Raw genomic sequence first — 22,655 nt, forward strand, 5'->3', positions numbered from 1 at the left:
GTGGAATTCAAATGCTCGAATCGGTTAGAACGTCACTTTTTCAAGACGCGCTTACAATGAAGGCGTGCGGTGGAACTCGGTACAAGTCACTAATACTATTTTCGATTTCGAGCTAGGTGCCATCTCTCGTACCTCGTATCAATCCCCACCACACTAAATTTAATTCGTCTCTTGATACACAAGTCTAAGCTACCAACCAACCAACGAAGCCTTTCGCTGTCCAATTGGCCACCCCGATTGAATGGTTCGTCCCTGCTCATTTACTCCCTTGGCTCGTCTATTGATTGGACGTCATTGCATTAGGCCTCCTTGACTTTCCAGACTGTCTATATAGCAAATGGGCAACGAGGAGACCGCGTTTACCATTCCTCTCTCTCGCAGAAGTGCTCGATGTGATTTGGCAAGCAAAATCGAACACTCAAATGCACAAAAGTCTTCGACCCAAAAAAAAAAGTGCAAAAGTCGTGAAATGGTCGGGCGGGATACAAAATTTGTGTCGTTTGGGAAAATTCCCAAGAATGTCCGACTTGTATTTTTTAAATACTGGTTTCATTTTCCTGAAGTTAGATCTAACGCTTTATATGTACATATATTTCCAGAGAGGACGCCACATTTACGCCAGAAATCAAAGCAAAGGGAAGTCAATTTTGGTCACGGGGTTAACCAGGCTTTTCCAGTTCAAAAGGTCAGACACGTGCTGCTCCTTTCCCCACTCATGCGAACATTCAAATAATTTTAGGCCGAAATTGGGACGAAGAAAAGAAGAAACCCACAAGAAAAATAATAAAGTAGAAGTGTCAAAACGTCTACTTTCACACCTACCGACACGGACTCTTGACTCGACCTCCCCCCCCAAAATTTACGCTCCTCGCTCTTCCTCATCCCTCCCTCCCTCTCCTTCAGCTCCAGCTCCAGCTTTTCCCAAGAAATCCGCCTCTCCTAATCCGGGCCGATTCGGGTCGGGTCGTCTCAACCGGGGGCCCCTCCCGCCCTCGCGCTCGTCGATGGAGTCATCGAGCTCGGGAGCCGCTGCTTCGGCCGAGCACAGCGTCCGAGGAATCCTCACGCATGGCGGGCGCTACGTGCAGTACAATGTGTACGGGAACCTCTTCGAGGTCTCGAAGAAGTACGTCCCCCCGATTCGGCCCATCGGCCGAGGCGCTTACGGACTCGTCTGGTGAGCTGATCTTTTCGAGCTTGATCGGGGGACTGGTCTTGTTTCTTTGATTATCCGCGTTGAATTGATTCTCTTGCTTCCTGATGTTCTTTTGTTTTGGATTCTCTGACTTGATCATACGACTGACTTTAGCTCCATAAATAGAATTGCTAGAATTTCGAGCGACGACTAGCATGAGTAATTTTCGCACGGTTGTCTTGACCATCTGGTTTGGAAGTTGATCTCGTGGATTATTTGGAAATGGCCAGAATTTTAGTATCTGACAAGAATGAATCATCTTCCTTGACTCGAGCTTCCACCCACGCGCTCTCATTTGCGTACTCTTAACTTATCCTAGCTCTGCTAATTCTTTTCTGTTAACTTCCTCCTCCTAAAAAAAAAATTCCATCTGTTCTACGAAGTTGCAGTTCAGATCGCCGCTGAAAAAAAAAAAAAAAAAAAAAAAAAAAAAAAAAAATGAGAAACAAGATGTGATTTGTGGAAATATTGGCTTATTTCTTGATGAACAGACGTATTGTTCTGTTTCGATTCCTCTGTATCGACTTTGAAATCGTCAGTCATGCAAGATATGTTGTTATGTCTTTATGTCACTTCGACCAGCGCTGCCGTGAATTCAGAGACAAATGAGGAGGTTGCCATCAAGAAGATCGGCAATGCATTTGACAACAGAATAGATGCCAAGAGGACATTACGAGAAATTAAGCTTTTACATCATATGGATCACGAGAATGTAAGTAAAAGATTCATTCTGACCTCTGCTCTGATTGATCTTATAAGTAGGAGTCTTGGTGCCTGCATGGAACCGTGTCATATGATTGTCATTTCTGTCTGCTCTTTAACATCATGCACTTGGAGGAAGTTTGCACATCTTGCTCATATGTGTTTACGTATGTCAAGTGGCATCTGACTTTTGGTTGCAGGGATCATGTAGATCTTGCTATTCATAGATTGTTACAATGGCTATACTAGATTGTTACCTGTATTTTGAAGGTCTTGTTTCAATGTGGAAGAAAATATGGAGCTTAAGTGTAGAGAACTTGGAAGCGGCTTAAATATTAGTTTTATTGTTGGCAAGTTCGCAGTATTTTGCTGTGTTGAAGTTTATCAAGGATGTGCTTTTATACTTACGCTGCATACATTCTCTAAATGAAATTGTGTTCTTGTCTGCTTGTCCATTTAGTATGACCTTCTCCATTGGAAATTAACTTGGCAGTAGTTTTTTTTTGCGATTCTCTTTCCACAGGTTATTGCGCTTAAAGATATCATACGTCCTCCAAGTAGGGAGAACTTTAATGATGTTTACATGGTGTCTGAATTGATGGACACCGATCTTCATCAAATTATCCGCTCCAATCAGACATTGACTGACGATCACTATAGGGTTAGTACTTCCTTTTCCTTTTTTTATGGAACGTATTTCATGAGATTGCCAACATTTTTCCTTTTTTGGTGTCATTTACTTAGAAGCAAAATATGGGGACTTCAACCCGGAGTACTAGAATTCAGCACGTGTTGGTTTGCTTGGACAATAGGAGATAATTAAGTCATTCCCTGATTAATTTAGTGGCTTACACTAGTTTTTTTTTTTGTCTCCTTCCTACATAAGAATCACGAAGGTTCCCTATGTCCTGAAAACTCTTTTTATCACTTGTTTTCTGGCATTAGTAGACCTCTCTTAGAATTAATGCACTTGGTTTTCTTGTTCAATTCGTATGTAACTTTGATTTATTTAAGGTATGGACCTCATTGAGGTTGTAGTGTCAGTGTCCCTTTGCTCGTCATAACCACAGTTTTTTGGGATAAAGTCTAGATTATGACTCATCTATGGTTGTGCAGTACTTCTTGTATCAGTTGCTCCGTGGTCTCAAATATGTGCATTCAGCAAGTGTTCTACATCGCGATCTGAAGCCGAGCAACTTACTTCTGAATGCGAATTGTGACCTTAAAATTGGGGACTTTGGGCTAGCTAGGACCACATCTGAAACGGATTTTATGACTGAGTATGTTGTTACTCGCTGGTATCGCGCACCGGAACTGCTCCTTAATTGTTCAGAGTACACTGCTGCCATTGATATTTGGTCCGTGGGTTGCATACTTGGTGAAATTATGACTAGGCAACCCCTTTTCCCAGGCAGAGATTATGTTCATCAGCTGAGACTTATCACGGAGGTATGATTAATGGAACTTGTTTTCATGGTGTTTAAGAAGGGACCGTCGCTTTTTATTGAACATCTCCTTGTTGGTTACCCTAACAATTAGAAAGTGTTAGGCATGTCGTAAAAATGTTTCAAATTTAGAACATGGTGTCCTCTCATTCTTTTAGCAAACACAAGTGTTATGTAGGAAATGAAACGTAAATGCCTTGATGATGCTTTTCCTCTGAAGATGCTTAATCTGCACAGTTTACGGATTTTCTGATTGGCATAGAGTCGGAAAGGTTGCTAACTCGATGCTTATCCCAAATAATAATTGATCAGTGAGTGTATCAGCTAAGTTCTTTCATGCAAATAGACTTAAATCTGATACCAGTTGATTGTTGAGAATTGAATCTGCTATTTGCAAGCTTTGAGTGCATTATAAAAGAGACGGAATGATTAGAATGTGGGAAGACTGAGACGTCCTCATATTCGTTGATGATTCATGTAGAGTTCAAGTTCCTGAATTGGTCATTCTATCGCAATAATGCTTAACTATGGAGAATGGGCTTATTGATTTTAATGAGAAGGACTAATATAGATCATCTATCAAAGATGTTGGTGTTGCTCCTATTTAGGGCTTATAATTTAAAATTTTCTCCTGTTGTTCTTAAAGATTGACCAAGGCAGTTGTTGAGTTCTTTAATAGAGGAAGTATTTATCCTGGATACACTAAGCACAGTGTATGCAGAGGAGTACCATTTTCTCCTCTTATTCTAAAAGATTGACCAAGACAGTTCTTGAGTTCTCTAATAGAGGAAGTATTTATCCTGGACATACTAAGCACAATGTATGCAGAGGAGCACGATTGGATGTTTTGCCTTGTAAAGTATTGTAATTATATATGAAACATAATGTCTGATTCCGTTTTGATGGCATCACTGACAAGACTTGTGCATATTGGGGTAAGATGTTGTAGAACATCATCCTCGATCATTGAGCAAAAGAAAAATAGAATTTGACAAGTCATGTATGTGAAAAGCTTATAGGTTCTCCTGATGACTCCAGCCTTGGGTTTTTAAGAAGTGATAATGCACGAAGATATGTGAGACAGCTTCCACAGTACCCAAGACAGCAATTTGCTTCTAGATTTCAGACTATGTCTCCAGGTGCTGTTGATCTCCTAGAAAGGATGCTCGTCTTTGATCCCAGCAAGCGAATTACAGGTATGTCAGATGCTGCTAATATCTCTTGCATGTTGTTTTTTGCGCAATTAGGCTATGTGTCTAAAGGTTTGAAATCATGGATAATAGAAGGGGGCATATGATAATGGCCGGACTTTATGTCCTAAACTTATCGAATAGGTTGTATAGTTAGTGCCTGTAGATTCAAACATAAGGATGCATTAATCCTGGTTAACTGAACTTTGGCTTGAAGTTCTGGAAGCCCTTATACGAATACTAATGTTTTCTTTTTTGCTCTCTCCCCCTGCATATGCAATTGCTCGTATATCTTAATATGGTTTGTGTATTTTGATTTGCAGTTGATGAGGCTCTGTGCCACCCATATTTGGCCCCTCTTCATGATATAAATGAGGAACCAGTTTGCCCGACTCCCTTTATTTTTGACTTCGAGCAACCTTCATTTACCGAAGAAAACATTAAGGAGCTCATTTGGAGGGAGTCTGTGAAGTTCAATCCAGATCCCATGTGTTAGGGATTTGCGACAGGTTGTCGCTTCATCTACTAATGTTCTAAAAAAAATGAAACAAGAATGCTGTAGATAGCATAGATTTGAGGTTTTCTAGACAGTTGGACAAAAGTTTTTTCAGCTTTATTGGATGGCTATGTATGCTTATAATGTTCGACTTGTTCAATGGAACCAATGAGAATAGGTCTTCGGCTTGAGGCTTCTTTTGGCTGTGAAGAGCTGTGACACCAAGGTGGCCCCTGTTGTTCCTTGTGCTAAAGCATATTCTTAGGGTTTGAAGCCACAACTTTGCTTGCCTGGGACCTTTTCTCTGTTTCTGCTGGTGATGTCCAAGAATATCTGTTTGGTTTTCAGTAGTCTGCTTAGGTTTAGTAGAATGAAGCAACTGTAGATTGTTGAGTTATATTTCATTTCAGTTGGAATGCGATGCAAAGTCTTATTAGGACAACGCATTGGATTCCTCCGTATCTATATATATAGAAGAGTTGGTCCCTGTCGGTCCATCTAGAATCTAAATCGTAGTTTGTAAGGATCCGAACCCTTGCCAAACCCTTGCCAAACGGAGACTACTAACTAGCAACTTCTTCGGTTCAAAAGTGAATACGGATATACAAACTGAACTTAACCGATCCCCACATGTTCATGCCCCAAAGAGCCGATCATAGTTCGTAACCATTTTCTCAGGTTCTCATTCAAACACAGAACATGCAAATTTGGCATTCAGTGATCTGGGCTTTAAGCATACAACGACTAGCCCTTCGGTTCACTGCACATGAGAATCATGCATGGTTGCCCCTATAAATGCACTTCTTGAACGTCACTCCATCGATCGGGAGACTCGCCTCTGGGAAATGGCATGTCGTGGTTTCCTCCGGTAACATGCCACAAGGTTGAGGCGTGACCCCGCTTGTGATCCCATGTACGTTGCTGCATGTCCACGGCTCCTCTTTGGACTTAGGGGCCATCGTGATGGTCGCATTAGATATGCAAATTCCGGTGAACGGGTCCCCCTGGATCCCCTTGAACTGAGCTGCCATGGTCACGTTCTCGGCCACAATATCCCGGTAATTGATCCCGCTGACCATGGGTCGGGCCTTTGGGTTGTAGTGCTTATCCGGGTGTGAACCGTAATTGCCGTCCATCCAGAAGGCCCATTTCATGGTGTGCATCTTCATTCCCTTCACATAAATATCCTTCACATATCCTCCCCTGCCCAAAGCAGTCTTGATCCTGATCCCGGACTCGGTGTTGATGGCCGTGATGTCTTCGGCTCGGACGTCTTCGATTCCGCCGGACATCTCGCTTCCGAGAGCGATCATCGCGCTGTATGGGGAAATGCACGTGAGCCGTCGGATCACGAGCTGCCTGGTCGGCATTCCATACGAGATGCCGTACTCATCCCAACCACTCTTCACGGCCACGCAATCATCTCCGGAGACGATGTGGACGTCTTCGATCCTAGTATTAGTGCACGAATCTGAACACACCATTAAAAACCATTAGCAAGCAAGGAGACTAACATTTACCAACAGACGGTGGGAAAATTTATTAGCTGCCTCCCGAAATAGAGCTGGTACTAACTTTCGACAGTACGCTAGCACCAGTAATGACCTCAAACCTCGGTATGGGGAATCATGGGTCCAGCAATAAATTTGAGTTTGCAGCTCTTTTTTTTTCCCTAACAAATTTAATGGCTTGAAGTTGTAGCGGAGAAACATCACCTGGGTCAATCCCATCGGTGTTGGGAGATTTGACTGGAGCAAGGATCGTTATCCCTTGAATGACAATGTCACTGCAACTCGAAATTAACACGAAAACAAGCTCGATCATCAACGTTTCCTTGAATATAAGAACAGCAAACGACCCATAAAGAAAAGAGAAAAGGGCCTAGAGGGACTTAATTGTTCGTATTAACAAGAAGGAATTGGGAAATAACCTGCTGTAAACAGGATGGACGGTCCAAAATGGCGAGTTGAGCAGAGTCAAATTAGAGATCTGAACAGAGCGGGAGTGCATGATCTCGATCAGGTGAGGGCGGGTGTATTTCAAGCTGCCCTGGTGGAACTTCGTCCACCAAACACCACCCTGACCATCGATCTTCCCATTGTCCCCTGCACGAAACAGAAAATGCGAAAACAGGGTCACCTCAAAGGGTAACCTCCAAATCTATCTTTATGCAAACCCAAGTGCAGAAGTTCAAGCGATGCTTTTAAAGATTGGTTTTTGAAGCTACCAGTGATGATCACATCAGTGAGGTTGGTCCCGAATATGAAGCTCATGTACCTCCCTCCCGGTGCTTCCCTCCCATGGCCGTATGACGGCAAAGGTTCGCCCAGTGGCCAATCTCTTATGTCCTTCAAGCGTTCGACGAAATTTTATCAGAGAAAACCTCCGTCCTCTTTTGCTTTCAAGAAAACACAATTACATATACTGAAGCCAATTATTACTTCCCTACGCACGCTATCCAAAAAGTATTGCGCCATTCCAAAAAAAAAAAAAAATTCCCTTTTTTTATTTTATGTTTAGCCAAAAAATGAAAGGCAAGAAGCCATTTTCTTTGGATGCTGTTCTTATTCTATGACTGCCTTGTTCCTCTCAATGACATCAGACAAAAACGGTCCGTCCAACAAACAAACCCATCGCCTGCGGTTTCGTGGGAACAAGGATGTAGTTGCTAAACTATACCCAAAAAAAGAAAAGAGAAGAGAAGAGAATAAAATAAGAAAAGAGAGAAACCTGGGAAGCAAGAAGAACGGCTTGCCTATGCAAGTAGAGAGTGAAGTGGCTGGTCAAGTTGAAAGTCCCCGTCAACCACCTCCCGGCGGGGACGTAGAGCAAGCCCCCGCCCACGGCGGAGTACCGGCTGAGATGGGCGATCGCCGCCGCGAATGCCCTCGTGTTCAGCGTCTTCCCGTCGCCGATCGCCCCGAACTCCGTCACGGAGGCACTGTGAGCTCTGCAGCTCATTGCGCTGTACTCGAAGGTGTTGAAACTCTTCACGTCCCTGCCCTGGGCTCCACCCAGAATTGCCACGAACGCCGCGATGAATGCCCATAAGGTTACTCTCTTAATCACCTGCGTATGAAGAACACCAGAAAAAAGAAATGAATTCTTTCTCTCATTCTTCTATTTCTCTTTCTAGTGGGTTGCAGAACCCGGTCGAAAGAAACATTTTTTGGGTGTGAAACCTGATGAACTTGAAGATCAAGACTCAAGTTCAGAAGAACATAAAGTTCAAGGTATATTATTGGAAATAGACGAGAAGTTGCGGTTTTTCTTTTACCTGAGTTTCCATTGGAGACTTTGTTTTGAGCTCCATGTTTGGTAAAGTGTCGACTCGAGAGGTCTTTTCTTTTGCAGAGAGAAGAGATAATGCGGGCATAGCTAATTTCAGGCTCATTTATAAGCTTTTGGTGACTTCCTCGGGTCCATGTGTTTCCAAAATTATTTGTTAAAAGCAAATTTCACTGTGTTCCAAGCAATTTGATGCTTGTTGTGTTTCTCAGGCGGTGTTGAGGAACATGACGACCTGGAAGTCAGGAAACGACTTAATTCTAGGAGGTTTTCTTGCAGAAACCTTGAAATTTGAAGTTAATCATGCTAAAATGCTTGCATAAAATAGTGTGATAATGATATGCCCTTCTTTATTTAACCTTGCAGTTCGGTCCAAGAATCAAATCATTTCAATGATAACTTTTGTTGGAATAACCCCACTCAAAGGTAAGGTATGCGTCCGACCAAAAAAAAAAAAAACAGGTAAGGTATATATCCAAGGAAAAGTTACTGATGGTTTAATTTTAGTTTGGTCTTTCGATTTTTTGCTTTTTCTCTTTAATTCATGTTAAAAGAGTGGCAGTTTCATGCACGAAAGAGATAGAATCTTTAAAGACACACTAAGTATTAGCATTTAGAGTCATCTCGATTTTTTTTTATATGTTCTGCATTAAGTATTAGCATTTAGAGTCATCTCGATTTTTTTTTATATTTTCTGCATTAAGGTATTCTTACACATCGAGGAAAGATTCACACACAAGTTGCTACGAGGTTTTGAGATAGGAGCCAAGATAAGTGCCCTTTTTAATAACTAGTCACCTAATTGTCTTGGTTACAATCGCAACAAGCCATGCTTGAGCTTGGTGCTTACTGCTAAGTTCCACATTTAGGTGACTGATTAAGGGTCGAGACTGGTGGTGAAATTTTGCCTTAGTCACCTAATTATCTACGAATTATGTCACTGTCAGGGGGCCTCCACCCGGTCTATCAGCGCTGCTCCCCTACAGCAAAAGTTAGCTACCCTCTGTTTCAACCACGATTAACGGCAATAAAGAAGCAACCCCTTTTTCCATTTCTTGACTTCTTGATGTTTTTTTTTTTTTTTGTCAAGATTCTTAAAACGTTTGTTGCTTTTGAAATCGCAATCCACGAAGGTATCCCTCGGTGATGAACTACTCACTGCCTGGACTGGTGGGATTGGAGGCGATAATTCTGCTAGAGCAGTTTAAGTTTTGTTTGACTCTCATCATCACCCACTCCACTTTCTCTTGAAGATTCCCGTCTTGAAGCTGCTGAAATGTCTCTCTCTGTTTCTTGCACTAGAATTGGGCTGAACTTGGTCCTTGCCTTGTGGCTCCTAGAACTCGAAACTGCAGATCTTGGTGATTTATACCCATCAGAAACAGGTCGTATAATACTTTCCTACTTGGTTTCTAGGTTCTTTCAGGCCAAGTTTTGGGGTTATCCTTTGTCTAACTCGACAAAAAGCTCATTAGTTGATATGATAGCACAATTGAGACCAGTTCATACCCTGGAAATGACGAAGATGAAGCTTGAACAGTTGAAGAGACTCTTCTTTTTCCATAAAGGAGTCATCGACGCCGTGATCACCGGAGGCTGAATATAAAGTGCAGAGTGTTTCCTCTTTCCTCCGTAATTTAACTTGTGGGTACGCTTTAGTCAGAGTATTAAATGTATTGCGAGAAAAAAACCAAGGATTGGGTGGGCTCCACAACCTTTGTTGGCCCATGTCCGCTTTCGTGACGGAGTGAACTCTTTTCTACAGTCTGGTTCGACGGAAGAGGCCGGTGGCCCAATGCAGAAAAGACAGCAGGTAGGACCTCCCAGCCCTGCCCTGCCCTGCCCTGCGGGAAATGACACTTCTTCCTCGTTTTAGGACATAAATATCAAACTGCAATTTCATGTCAATTAGAGATAAGGCTATGAATTTTAAGACTAGTTTACGAGATTAGCACGTTATGGTTGTGACAGATTCTGATCCATCATTGAGCATCACCCATTTGCTTAAGGGTTAATACCATGAAAAACCCTAAACGGGTACACCTGTGACAAATTTGCCCCAAATTATTTTTTTGACCATGAAAAACCCCAAACCTGGTGCCTTGTGACAAATTTACTTCAAACTATTTTTTTGACCACCAAAAATCCTAAACTGGTATATCTGTGACAAATTTACCATAAACTAATTCTTTTGACCACAAAATACCCTAAACGGGTACACCCGTGACAAATTTACCCTGCTTAAATTGATTTAATATCACGAAAAATCTCAAATTGATAAACTCGTGACAAGCAAATGGTCAAAACTTCATACTTGGTATACCGTCAACCGCCACGTGTCACCAAATCAACAGTTTGATGATTAAATTTAACGAAAATTAACGGAGGGTAAATTTGTCACATGTGTACCAGTTTAGGGTAAATTTGTCACGTGTATACCGGTTTGAAGTTTTATGTGGTCAAAATAATAATTTGGGGTAAATTTGTCACAAGTGTACCGGTTTGAGGTTTTCCGTGGTATTAACCCTTTGCTTAAATGGGCTAGAAACCGACTTTCCATTAGTCTCACTTGGCTGTAACAAACAGAGAAAAACGAGGGGGGAAATTCAGAGAGAAGCTTTTCTATTAGAAAGGCAGATATATTGTAACATGAGTTTATGAGAACTCAGAAGTAATTTATCCTGTTACTACATTGCTTGAGTTCTACTTCATCAATAGGCAGAGTATCGGCCGGAAAATCGCAAGCCGTAATCTTCTCCGGCCCCTGGTCCGGCAATGAGTCGCACGGGGGCGGCGTGACCCCACTTGTCATCCCTTGGACGTCTGTGCAAGTCCATGGGTACTTCTTGTGCTTGGCGGTCATGCCCGGCGTCACGTTCGCGATGCAAATTCCGGTGAATGTATCCCCCGTGATTCCGTCGAATCTAGCGGCGACGCCGACATTTTCGGCCACCATGTCCCTATAGTTGATGTTCTGGATCACCGGGAGTGCGTTCGGATCGTAATGGCCGTCTGGATGCGATTTGTAATCGCCATCCATTTTGAAAGCCCATTTCATGGTGTGCATAGTCATCCTTTTCACATAGATGTCCTTGACATAGGCTCCTCTTCCTACGGCGGTCTTGATCCTTATGCCCGATTCGGTGTCGATGGCGACAATGTCTTCAGCTCTAATGTCTCGGATTCCTCCGGACATTTCGCTGCCGAGGGCGATGGTAGCACTGTAGGGCGAAATGCACGTGAGCCTTCGGATCACGAGTTGCTGCGTCGGCATTCCAAAAGCGATGCCGTACTCGCCCCATCCGCTCTTGACCGCGACGCAATCATCCCCTGAGACTATGTAGCAGTCTTCTATCCTCACATTTGTGCATGAATCTGAGCTTTGCATAAGCAAGAGCATCAATCAGAAACAGCTAGTTTGTTGTTAAAACTTGCATTTGAAGGCTTACAAAATTGAAACTCATGTTAATCTCAGTAGCCGAGGAAGGCAAAAAGAAATTTGCTGCTGGCCTAGGAAAAAGAATGGGCGAACCTGGATTGATCCCGTCGGTGTTCGGGGACTTGACCGGGGCGAGAATGGTGATGCCTTGCACAAGAATGTTACTGCAATAACCATTTGTTGGTTAGTTTGTCACATTTGCCGAATATGAAACACAAGAATTTCGATGCCAAAAGGCCAAAGAAGGCAAAAAAAAAACTGGTGAGATTGTACCTGCTATAGACAGGGTGAACATTCCAGGATGGTGAATTGAGGAGGGTCAAGTTCGAGATCTGGATGGTATCGGAGTACATGAACTCGATCAGGTAGGGGCGGGTGTATTTCAGCTTGCCGCCATGGAACTTCTGCCACCAGAAGGCGCCTTGACCGTCGATAGTCCCATTGTCCCCTGGTTCAAAGAGGCTGTGATGAGCAAATGGGGGAGACTGTACGAAGCCAATCTGAGAGCGAAAATGACGAAATTAAAGAGAAATTAAGCGAGTGGGATTCACCGGTGACGATAACATCAGTGAGATTGGTGCCGAAGACGAGGCTTTGATACCTCCCGGCAGCTGCATCCCTTCCTCTGCCATAGGATGGCAATGGTTTGAGCACAGGCCACTCTGTCATGTCCTATACACCCCCCAGAGCACAGAACTTTTTGCAGTTAGAATATGCGCAGGACATTAAGCGCTACTTGGGCTAGTTTTTCCCTTGTTAAAGATGGTGCGAGAACTCGATAAACTAGAGACTCATGACGTACTCGACCAGTTCGCGGAGCGACGGTTTGTGCACCGTAAAAGATTACCGGTTCATCGCTCTTAATGGCACCTCTAAAGTTTGCCCCATTGGACTTTCTAACATGAGATGGTGTCGAAATGGAACTAAGCTAAGCTGGAACTTGCAGGCCTTGGTTGAATCTGAGTATTACTTAATTTTTTTTTTTTTTGGACACAAACCTTATCCACACCCCCGCTCAGATTTACCACTTCCCCCGAAGAGCAGAAAACAACATGAACTCAGATCTTTTCTAGCGGAGCGCATCTCTACGAATTCTCCGATAGCCGCCGATCCGTCACTCGAGGAACCAAAGAAAAAGCGAAAAACACCTTCTGTGAATTAGCTATGTACGAGGAATAGGAAACGTGGTAAAGGAAACATTGAATAAGGTGGAGACCAGTATACAAAGCTTTTTCTAAAATGTTTTCACTTGGCCGAATATCGCTAATATGGATATAGGCCGCCCTATGTCGCGCGATTGACACTAATGTGCACAAAATTTTAAATATTTTTTAAATATTTTTAATATTTTCTTTTTTTTTGTTGGTTTTTTGCATTTTGGCCAGTGGGGGCCACCAAGCTCTTGCCTGGCCGTTGGCTCAACACTCTTTGGTTCCGGCGAGGGCTCGCTAGAGGCCGGCAATGGCCTGGGCCTTCACCCGACCAAAATAAAAAAAGAGAAAAACCAAACTAAAAAGAACAGTAATAAAAATTTGTGAAATATGTTCACATCAACGTCGTTGTGTCACGTAAGACAGTTATCCATGTTAGTGATTTTCGGCCAAAATTGGCCAGATGGAATCAATTGATACAAATGTGATTGGTTTATGACTAAATTCGCTCAATTAAAAAGTTTATAACTGAATTCATATCAAAGCAATAGATTTAGAATTTTTTTTTTTTTTTGGATACCTTTTCCCAGATTTCATCCCGTCGCACATCATTTAATGTGAAAGTGAAGTCATGAGTTATACGGATCCCCTCCCCAGCAACATTAACAGCATAACTTTTGTTGTGGTAACCTTAACAATAGCTGGAGATTTTCACTTCCTTTGGTTGACTTTTATTGACCGTCGGTTTCAGGCCATTAAATCCGTTTTAAATGACTCTAACGAGATCCCCCCCTAGAAACGACCAACAGTTTTCGAGCAAAATCAGCCTAAAAAGACGGCACGAGTCACCCACGGCCACGGGCCACCCACAGATGAATTGAATAACCAACCTGAGAAGCCAGGAGAACGGCGTCGCGGTGGAGGTAGAGCGTGAAGTGGCTGACGAGGCTGAAGCTCCCCGTCAGCCACCTCCCCGCGGGGACGTACAGCTGGACGCCGCCGTCGGACGCGAACTGGCTCAGCTGATCCACGGCGGCCTGGAAGGCCTTGGTGTTCGACGTCGCGCCGTCCCCGACGGCCCCGTAATCGGTCACCGACGCGCTGTGCGCTCGGCAACTCATCGCCGCGTACTCCAGCGCGTCCAATCTCCTCACCTTCCTTCCCTCCGCCCCTCCATAAGCCCACAGCAACAGAAACGCCACCGCGAGGAGCGACGTCGTCCTCATCATCCTCTGCAACAACAAAAAACCCGAAAATCGCACAGACAATAACCAACAACAAGAATGCCTACTTCTTTTGCAAAATGCAGAATGTGGGAAAGAGAAAAATGGAAAGAGAGAGAGAGAGAGAGAGAGAGAAGCGACGAAGAAGGTGAAGAGGGAACTCACGGGCGAGTTCGACGGATGTGGTAGGGGGATACGGTTTGGAGTTATTTTTGCAGAGTGGGAGTGACAGATGGGGAGTATTTATAGGCCAAAAAGAAGAGTGGGTTTTGTTCTCTTGCGGAGTGCTTATGCTCTGCTTCTTTTCGTTTTTCACTGTCGTTTTGTTTTCGTCTCTTTGAAGCGAAGAGAAGAAACGCTCGTCATGGTATTACAACTCAATGGGGACGAACCGTCCCCACGGCTTATTCCTTCTCCTTCGCCTTCGTTCTCGTCACGGTAGTCACAGCCGCCGTCTCAATTAGTCGCGTGATCACCATTCCTTTTCATACCGTCCTCGTAGCTTGAAAGCACGGCTTTTCGCTTTAGAAGATCACGATTCAGATGCCCTTAAGTTATTGAATTAGTTCCATCAACGATGTCTCATCGATAGTTATTTTCATGGCAAAGCAAATTGGGACATGTAAAAAGGATCAGTTGAGAACAGAATACAATTATGCAGCACCAGATGACTCTAAGAATTCATTCGTCAGTTTGATCATGTGACACGGGCACGAGCGATGTTGCGCTTGGACTATATCCAGTGTTGGAGGGTCCCGCTAAGGTTCTCCTTGATGTTGTCTCGTGAATTATTTTTATCGTAATCCCATCTCGTGAGCGTCGCTTTCGAGCTCCCCGCCCCATTGCACTCCCACTGACGCCGACCCACTTCTTCACGGGCGGTGCTCTATGATTGCCCATGCCCTTGCCCTTGAGGGTTCTTATTTGATGCGCGCTCAGCGAAGATAATAAAAGAAATTTAAAATTTAATAATCAATAATTATCCTCAAAAATTTTATAATAACACATTTGATAGGGCGTTAACCCTAAACCTAACCTAGTAGGATTCTAAACATCAAAATCCAAAATTATAAAACTGCCATTAATAGTAAAATAAATACCGAAAATACTATAAAAAAAAAAGAAAATCCATCTAGATGTTCCCGAATCGTCAAAATCGATCGTTAGTCACAGCCAAAGATGGTGAATATTGATTAGGACGCCGTTTCACTTCAACCTACTGAATTTGAGCCCGATCCGATATCATCGATCCGATCCGCCGGTTCTTGGCACATCACTATTTCATCTTCCGATTAGATTTCTGCCTGTCTAATCGATCCGGAAACGCACTACTAATACATTCCGCATCACCATTCTTCTCCCCCCGGTATTCCTTCTATTTTGATGCAAACGAAGGTGAATGTCTTGGCAAACAAAGGGACGATTAAAGATTGAAAACAAAGTGGTTTCGCATGGGGAATTGGAGATAAGACCCCTACCTCTCGGATCAAGATAAGTGCGTGTGTACCGTGTAGTATGCATCCATCTCTTGGGGAGAATTACGTGAACCGTTAACCCACGCCGCACCATCCTCGAGCCCGGGCCAATGGCCGAACCATCACGGTTGATGTAAACCCTCGTTTGCTCGATGGGATTTCAACACTTTTGTCTTACGCATAAGGTGCACTTCACGTGCATGCTTCGGAGTCTCTTTCGAGAGGAATATTTCTCTTGTGCGTGGGTAGTACTGAGAGACAATTTTTATGGAGCAAAACCGCTAGCTGATCGCCCACCCATATCAGCGGGCGTAGGTGCTGGACGTGGCTATGGCTTTTTCGTCACCTACCCCACCCCTTCACGCCGAAAAAGATACAACCCCCTATCATCGATTGGCGATAATTCAAGGGATGCTCAAGGAAAACCAGAAACAAAGTTGGACAGAAGGAGTGGAGAACGAGGAATCAGTGAGCCACATAAGTAATTTTTAAAATTTCATATGATCCTTTTGCAGTCACATCACTTCTTGTTCAATCGCTTCAACACACATCGATCCTTTCCCGGCTTTGCGAAATCACATCTAATTCGAGAGTCGATGCGAATAGGCTTAGTCAAATCGGATCGGCGAAAATAATCGCGCGCGAAACTGTGTTGTGCGGCGTTAGTGTCGTTACAAGCAAGTTGGGAAGGCTGAAAATTTTTGGAAATGGCAAAAGGAAGTTCCGTCTAAGAAATAGGAGAGCATAGAGCATCACTCATCTAGTGACGTCACTAGAGTAAAAAATCCTTAACGTATTGGGCTTGAATAAAGGCATCGCAGACGGTGTCGGAAGCACAAAATACCCTGCGATTAACAGTGGGCCGAAGGGCCCGAGCGTCGAATTCGAAAGGACAAGTTCGATAGTCAGCCCCAGTTGTGAGTCTGCATCGGCCTTCTTCATTTGGTGAAGTTTCTGTCCCTTGCGAATCGTCTCCTTCAGGCTTCCCGGATCAGTTTTCTTGTAATCATCCTTCTTTGTCGAACATATACTTTTTGTTCCTGTGAGCGCCAGCTCGTTGAGCGAGGTTTAGTTCCAAGGGGATAAAGGAAGGATTTGACTTGGGTTGGGGACAACCCTCTTTTAAGAATTGTGAAATCTACAAAGATAGGATGCAACTTTGCCTTCTTGCCTTCGCCATCTTCTCCCAGGGGAGGCCATTCCTTTGACGAGGTTATTGACCATGCAAGATAAAGATCGAGCACTGATTGGGTCTAAATCGACCTTGGCTAACGTGACAAGTAGGTGATAGGGAAGGCCAACCAAGAGGCTTGTTTTATAATTTATGCGAGGTTTTTGTGGGATCACCGCTATCCGTTATAAAAGCTTAAACTGTTAGGCAAAGAAGCGGTTTAACATTTACATATTCTATTAGTGAGTGCTCCCTCACAAAGAGATCATAATTCCAACTAATACATATTTCAAGGCGAAATTAAGAGTAACACATCATTAAAGTATAGGGTACAAAGACATGCATATGCATTCTCTGTTCTACCTAATATTCTCAACTCCGGAAGTGAATGATTCTTAAGGATCAATTCAATGTGTTCTCAAAATACAAAGCGAAACCAAATAATAAAATATTCGTCATCAACAATTAGAAATGTGGGGTTCCGTCTTAATTGGACTATCAATGAAGAATTTATGATATGACGGTTGAAATTAGTCCGTCACCAACTCATTTCATTATATCAGATGAAGACGGTCCTCCTTGTTCAACTAAAGAACTAAGAAACATTGAGCTTCACAGTTGGGTTCCGCGAACAACAAGTTCCACCAACATTTGACTGGGGGACTACGCTTGATTCTTATGAAAAAAAAAAAACACTTTGGCCACTTAATATGTGAGGCTCAGCTCCAAGTTCACGTCGATAATCACGCATATTTTCTCTTTTAAAAAAAAATCAATGACACGCGTCATCATTCTATGGAAGTGATACATATTGGTACGATATTCTTCAAATAAGAATGAGTCCAAACTCAATCGAAAGTGCGGTTACCACATCATTCTCTGACCGAATAGACGGACATCTAAAGCAAACAACAAAAGGAAGAAAACCGACCGGTGCAGATGAATCCGATGGAAGGAATAATCTCTAGATATATATATTTTTCTTTTGGTCGAGGAATTATTCTCAAGATATAAGCAGGTGCGCACTTTCAAAAGAACTTCAGAACGGGACAAATTGATGAGGAGTTTGCTTCTTAGGGTTAGTCGAGGGAGAAAAGGATCCGTTGCTGTTACAACCCCTGTGCCCCAGAACCCACATGAATCCATGAAAGAAACCTCGAAGGACGAAGATTCATGGGACCAACGGGACAACATGAAGAGCTCTCATCACCCTTATTACTCTCTCCCGAGGCTCATCACCTTCTTCTTCGCCTTCTTCTCTGTCTCTTACTTCCTCTACTCCCTCCAATTCCTCTACTCTCCTCACTCCTCCTCCTCCTCCTGTGATACTTCTCCTATTCATGATTCCGCCCGCCAAGCACAAGCTCTCCCTCCGCCGCCAACCCAAACGACCCTCCACCACATCGTCTTTGGCATAGCCTCCTCGGCTAAGCTATGGCACCATCGCAAGAACTACCTCAAGGTCTGGTGGCGACCGGACCGGATGCGCGGCGTCGTGTGGCTCGACAAGCCTCCGCCGCCACCGCCTCAGCGCGATGTCGCGGATGGCCAGGACGACTTGGCCCTCTTGCCGCCCGTGAAGATCTCGAGCAACACGTCGGGGTTCAAGTACAAGAACCCCAAGGGCGACCGCTCCGCCGTGCGCATCTCCAGGATAGTCTCCGAGACGTTCCGGCAGCTGGACGGCAGAGAGATGAGGTGGCTCGTGATGGGGGATGACGACACCGTGTTCGTAGCGGAGAACCTGGTGAGGGTGCTATCCAAATACGACCATAATCAGTATTACTACATCGGGAGCTGGTCGGAGAGCCACCTGCAGAACATATACTTCTCGTACAACATGGGGTACGGTGGCGGCGGGTTCGCCATCAGCTACGCGCTGGCGAGAGCGCTCGAGCGGATGCAGGACCGGTGCCTCCAGCGGTACCCGGGCCTTTACGGGTCCGATGACCGGGTTCAGGCTTGCATGGCCGAGCTCGGCGTCCCTCTCACCCGAGAACCGGGATTTCACCAGGTCAGTATTTTAAATTTTATCAAATTAATTTCTTTATAGACTCAGAAATATATCTGGAAAGCTTAGCTCATTTCAAACAAAGCAAGTGAGAATTACATTGCGAAAAGCTCTGTTTCATCGGATTTATTCCGCCATTTTAGCTAAGGATCTCTTTATCAACAAAGCACGTGATTTGCGATGAATGCGCCCTTTTTTAACCTTTATTTCTCGCCTTTTCTTTAATGGGAGTGAAGGGCTTTTTGTCACGATCATGATAAACCTTCTCTCCCAGAATTTCCGAGAATCTAGCCAAGTCTGTCGTCTAGATAAAACCCGACCTCGTTGAGGGTGGTGTCACGTGGATTCCAAAAATGTAAATTTATTCAACTGAGGGTTAATAGAGAGAGCTTTGAAAACGCTGTAAACATCTAGATATTTTCCCGGTCTAGATGGATGTTTGGACTTTGGAAGATCCGAAGAAGACACCATCTCGTTAGGATAAGACGACGCAACAATATTTAAAAAAATGCGACCATTTCTTGGCGAAGAAAGTTGGAAAACGTCATTGACGGTGAAAAGGAAAGGGACGGTATCCTTTTTACCATCACAACACGTCAAACCCTTTTTACTTATTCAAAAGGGCGACCTTTTGTGGTTGGCCCTGTTCGGTCATGGGGGTAGTTGCGGACACTCATGGGAACGCCCCCGTTTCATTAAATGTCTCTTGAAAGCATTGAACGACGTCGGCGAAGTGGTTCCAACAAGGGCCAATCAACACAAGCACTCATTGCCGTCCAAAGTGGGACAGCACGACAAAACAAAAGGGAGGAAATTTAGGACAAGTTCGGGCAACTCATTTGCGCACCGCCCACTTGGCCAATGCACATAGGCCTTGCCTTTGTCTTAAGCACTCCGAAGCTTGGCAGTTGGCACCTAGCCCCAACAGGTGTGGCTCTAATGGAGGTCGATGTTGAAAATTGATGAGGGGTTGGTGGTGTTGTTCTCGACGTGACTGGGTCGAAGATAGGGCCGTGCCGTGTCAATGGTTGGGTGGAGGGAGCCTCTCTCCTAACGCCAAGCAACCAAGCAAATACCTAACCAGAAACTCATCAGTTTGAATTGTTCATCCATTTTCTTGTCTTAATCAGTTTATTCAAAAAGTTTCACTAAATGGAATTGTTGAATCTCACACGGTCGACGCCAAATTCAGCAGATTGAGATTTCTTCCAATTTTGAAATTGAAACTTTCTCGATCTCATTTGCAGATATAGACAGTAAAAAATGTGTCACACGGATATAAATTTAGCATTTTTCTTATTACAAGAAAAAGTTTGAGGTAAACGTGTTGCATGAGTATAAGTTTAGAATTTTTGTTGCTGTTACGGATAAATGTGTCAGAGCGATCAGTTTAGGATTTTTGGTTTTTTTACTTTTCCTTTTTTTGCGTTGTGAAAGTTAATAATTTTCGTAGAATAACTGCATTTTGATCTTAATTAGGCATTTTTCCAAGCTTCCGTTTGTCTAAAGTTTCTGTTTCCTGTTGGACGGGTGGATTCAGTTTGACGTGTACGGGAACGTATTTGGGCTCCTAGCTGCTCACCCAATCACGCCGCTGATCTCGCTCCACCACTTAGACGTGGTCGAGCCCATTTTCCCCAAAACGACCCAATTCCAAGCCCTGCAAAGGCTACGGGCCCCGCTCGAACTGGACTCCGCTTCGCTCATGCAGCAGTCCATTTGCTACGACCGGATCCGGAGCTGGACCGTGTCCGTCTCCTGGGGCTACGCGGTCCAGATATACCGGGGCATCCACCTGCCCCGGGACGTGGAGACGCCCTCGAGGACGTTCCTCCACTGGTACAAGAGAGCCGACCCCGCCGGGTTCGCCTTCAACACCCGCCCCCTGACCAAGAACCTTTGCGAGAAGCCTTTCGTCTACTTCCTCTCGGACGCGGCCCACAATGCGAGCACGAACGCGACACTCAGCGAGTACGTCCTGCACGGGGTGCCAAGCCCAGACTGCGAGTGGAAGATCGCCGACCCGTCGAGGATTCGCCGGGTGGAGGTCCGCAAGAAGCCGGACCCTCATTTATGGGACAAGGTGACGATCAGCAAAATACAAAACCTTACATGAATGCGCGGAGGCTCAAGTTCTAATCCCATGTATTTTGTGCAGGCTCCCAGAAGAAATTGCTGCGTGGTGTTGCCGACGAAGAAGAAGTTCGCCATGGAAGTGAACGTAGGAGAATGCAGAGAAGACGAGATTGCGGAACTGAGGTGACGTAGCTGGGAGAAGATGAAACATTTTCGAGTCCTCCAAGCGCACCGGATTGAATCTGATTACTCTTTATAGCACGAACCTCGCTCGATATTACTGATTGGAATCGAAAATTTGGTGCATGCGGGTGGATTCATGGTGAGGCCGCAAACGTAAGATGTCAACTTGAACAGCATTGCCATTTGATTATCCACATTGACATAGGATTAATTATGCACTTCGGCATTCAATGTGACCGCTTGTGATGATGTCGGTCGGCAGGGACACATTAGATGGCTAAATTCGTCCAAGTTGGTATCCTCTCTCTTCATCACTCAATACATAGTTGGAGAAGACACATTTTTTTTTTGCTTTTCTTCTTTTGAGTAGGGGAGTTGCGTGGCTTGTGTTTGAATCTGCGGAGTAAGTGTTCCACATCGGTAAAATCACGCGACATGACAAATTATTCCTTCGAAACCTCGCGTTGAATTAAATTTGAAAAGTTGAGATGTTTGATTGAATAACAAGAAAGTTTAGGTACTTGATTAGAGGACAGATAAAAGTTTCGATACTTACCATGTTGGACGCTCTGCATTTTTTTTTTTTTTTTGTCGGATTGAAGTTCTAGATTATAAATAATAGCTAATTAGCAAGTTCGGAAGAATTGGAACCGCTACTTTTCAAATATGTTGTCGATAGAGCGCTTTTCTCCAAACCAGAGTTTCCGACAATCCATTTGCTTTCTTCTTCTGGAGCTCAAACGTGCACGAGGCATCAATATACCAAGGGGAACCATTTGCGATGATAGATTTGTGGCCCTACTACGGCAGTAAATTCATGGAAAATCTACGGAACGATAACCGGAAAAGTTAAAAAATGTCGGAGGGGAATGGAATGGTGTTTCTTGTCGGGACCCGGTTCATCAGCCGTAAAAACGATGGCGTTTTATCGGCACAAATCATTTGTCCGGAAAGAAAGAGAAGAAGTGGGAATGAGCGACCGACGTCGACTGGCCTCCGAGCATTATCGTAAGATTCTACGGTTCGCACCAAACCCACTATTGAAATTTTGGTGCCTAAAGCGATCACGAGACGGAAAGGAAAATCTTTCAGTCCGGGGTGGCGGCTGCTTTGGGTCCCCAGCAGGTCCGGTCCGCTCCTTACAAAGTTTTTACGGAGTTGTACTGCCACCACTCCTTCCTTGTCGCCTTTCTTCTCCAATATACCCTAAAGTAAGAAAAGTTAAGAGAGACGACAAACAAACAAAAAAAAAAGAGAAAATTATCCAAAAATGTCTAAACATATTATACAACTTGCCATTTCAGTTATAATTTTATTTTAATTATGCCAATTTAGTCAAATCTTTTTACGACTTGCCAACGTAATCCTTTTGGTCAATTCTTGAGAAAATTCGCTAACGTGGCAATCTAGTCAACATTGACCTTCCATCGTGGTATGACCAGCGCTATGGCTAACACTAAAATGATCGTTTTTTTTTTTTTTTAATTTTGAATTTCTGTAAATTTTTTCTAACTTTTCTTATTATTGTTTTCTCCTTTTCTTTCTTTCATTTTTTTTTTTGGGGAACTCTGGGATTGCGAGGAAAAGGCGGGGCTCGGCCGACGACCTCG

At 44.0% G+C, this 22,655-nt stretch overlaps 4 protein-coding genes across 4 annotated transcripts; 2 read left to right on the forward strand and 2 right to left on the reverse strand.

The window, feature by feature from the left end:
- The first annotated feature begins 880 nt into the window (after positions 1-880).
- LOC115729116 (mitogen-activated protein kinase homolog MMK2) lies at positions 881-5,378 on the forward strand. Its single transcript, XM_030659560.2, has 6 exons — positions 881-1,177; positions 1,778-1,907; positions 2,421-2,558; positions 3,014-3,346; positions 4,355-4,538; positions 4,856-5,378. The coding sequence occupies exons 1-6, from the start codon at positions 1,005-1,007 to the stop codon at positions 5,026-5,028; spliced, it is 1,131 nt and encodes a 376-aa protein (XP_030515420.1). The 5' UTR covers positions 881-1,004; the 3' UTR covers positions 5,029-5,378.
- A 198-nt stretch (positions 5,379-5,576) lies between these two features.
- LOC115729115 (probable polygalacturonase) lies at positions 5,577-8,469 on the reverse strand. Its single transcript, XM_030659558.2, has 6 exons — positions 8,306-8,469; positions 7,759-8,097; positions 7,256-7,376; positions 6,959-7,133; positions 6,744-6,814; positions 5,577-6,499 (listed from the first exon to the last, which is right to left on the reverse strand). The coding sequence occupies exons 1-6, from the start codon at positions 8,420-8,422 to the stop codon at positions 5,802-5,804; spliced, it is 1,521 nt and encodes a 506-aa protein (XP_030515418.1). The 5' UTR covers positions 8,423-8,469; the 3' UTR covers positions 5,577-5,801.
- Positions 8,470-10,921: 2,452 nt separating this feature from the next.
- On the reverse strand, positions 10,922-14,372 carry LOC115729119 (probable polygalacturonase). Its single transcript, XM_030659563.2, has 6 exons — positions 14,295-14,372; positions 13,797-14,138; positions 12,307-12,427; positions 12,029-12,203; positions 11,849-11,919; positions 10,922-11,691 (listed from the first exon to the last, which is right to left on the reverse strand). Exons 2-6 carry the CDS (start codon positions 14,133-14,135, stop codon positions 10,982-10,984), a joined length of 1,416 nt encoding a protein of 471 aa, XP_030515423.2. The 5' UTR covers positions 14,136-14,138; positions 14,295-14,372; the 3' UTR covers positions 10,922-10,981.
- A 3,498-nt stretch (positions 14,373-17,870) lies between these two features.
- Positions 17,871-21,376, forward strand: LOC115729121. Its single transcript, XM_030659565.2, has 3 exons — positions 17,871-18,789; positions 20,327-20,869; positions 20,945-21,376. The coding sequence occupies exons 1-3, from the start codon at positions 17,920-17,922 to the stop codon at positions 21,047-21,049; spliced, it is 1,518 nt and encodes a 505-aa protein (XP_030515425.1). The 5' UTR covers positions 17,871-17,919; the 3' UTR covers positions 21,050-21,376.
- The last annotated feature ends 1,279 nt before the right edge of the window (positions 21,377-22,655 follow it).

This window comes from Rhodamnia argentea, chromosome 3, assembly GCF_020921035.1.
Source record: "Rhodamnia argentea isolate NSW1041297 chromosome 3, ASM2092103v1, whole genome shotgun sequence".
NCBI lineage: Eukaryota > Viridiplantae > Streptophyta > Magnoliopsida > Myrtales > Myrtaceae > Rhodamnia > Rhodamnia argentea.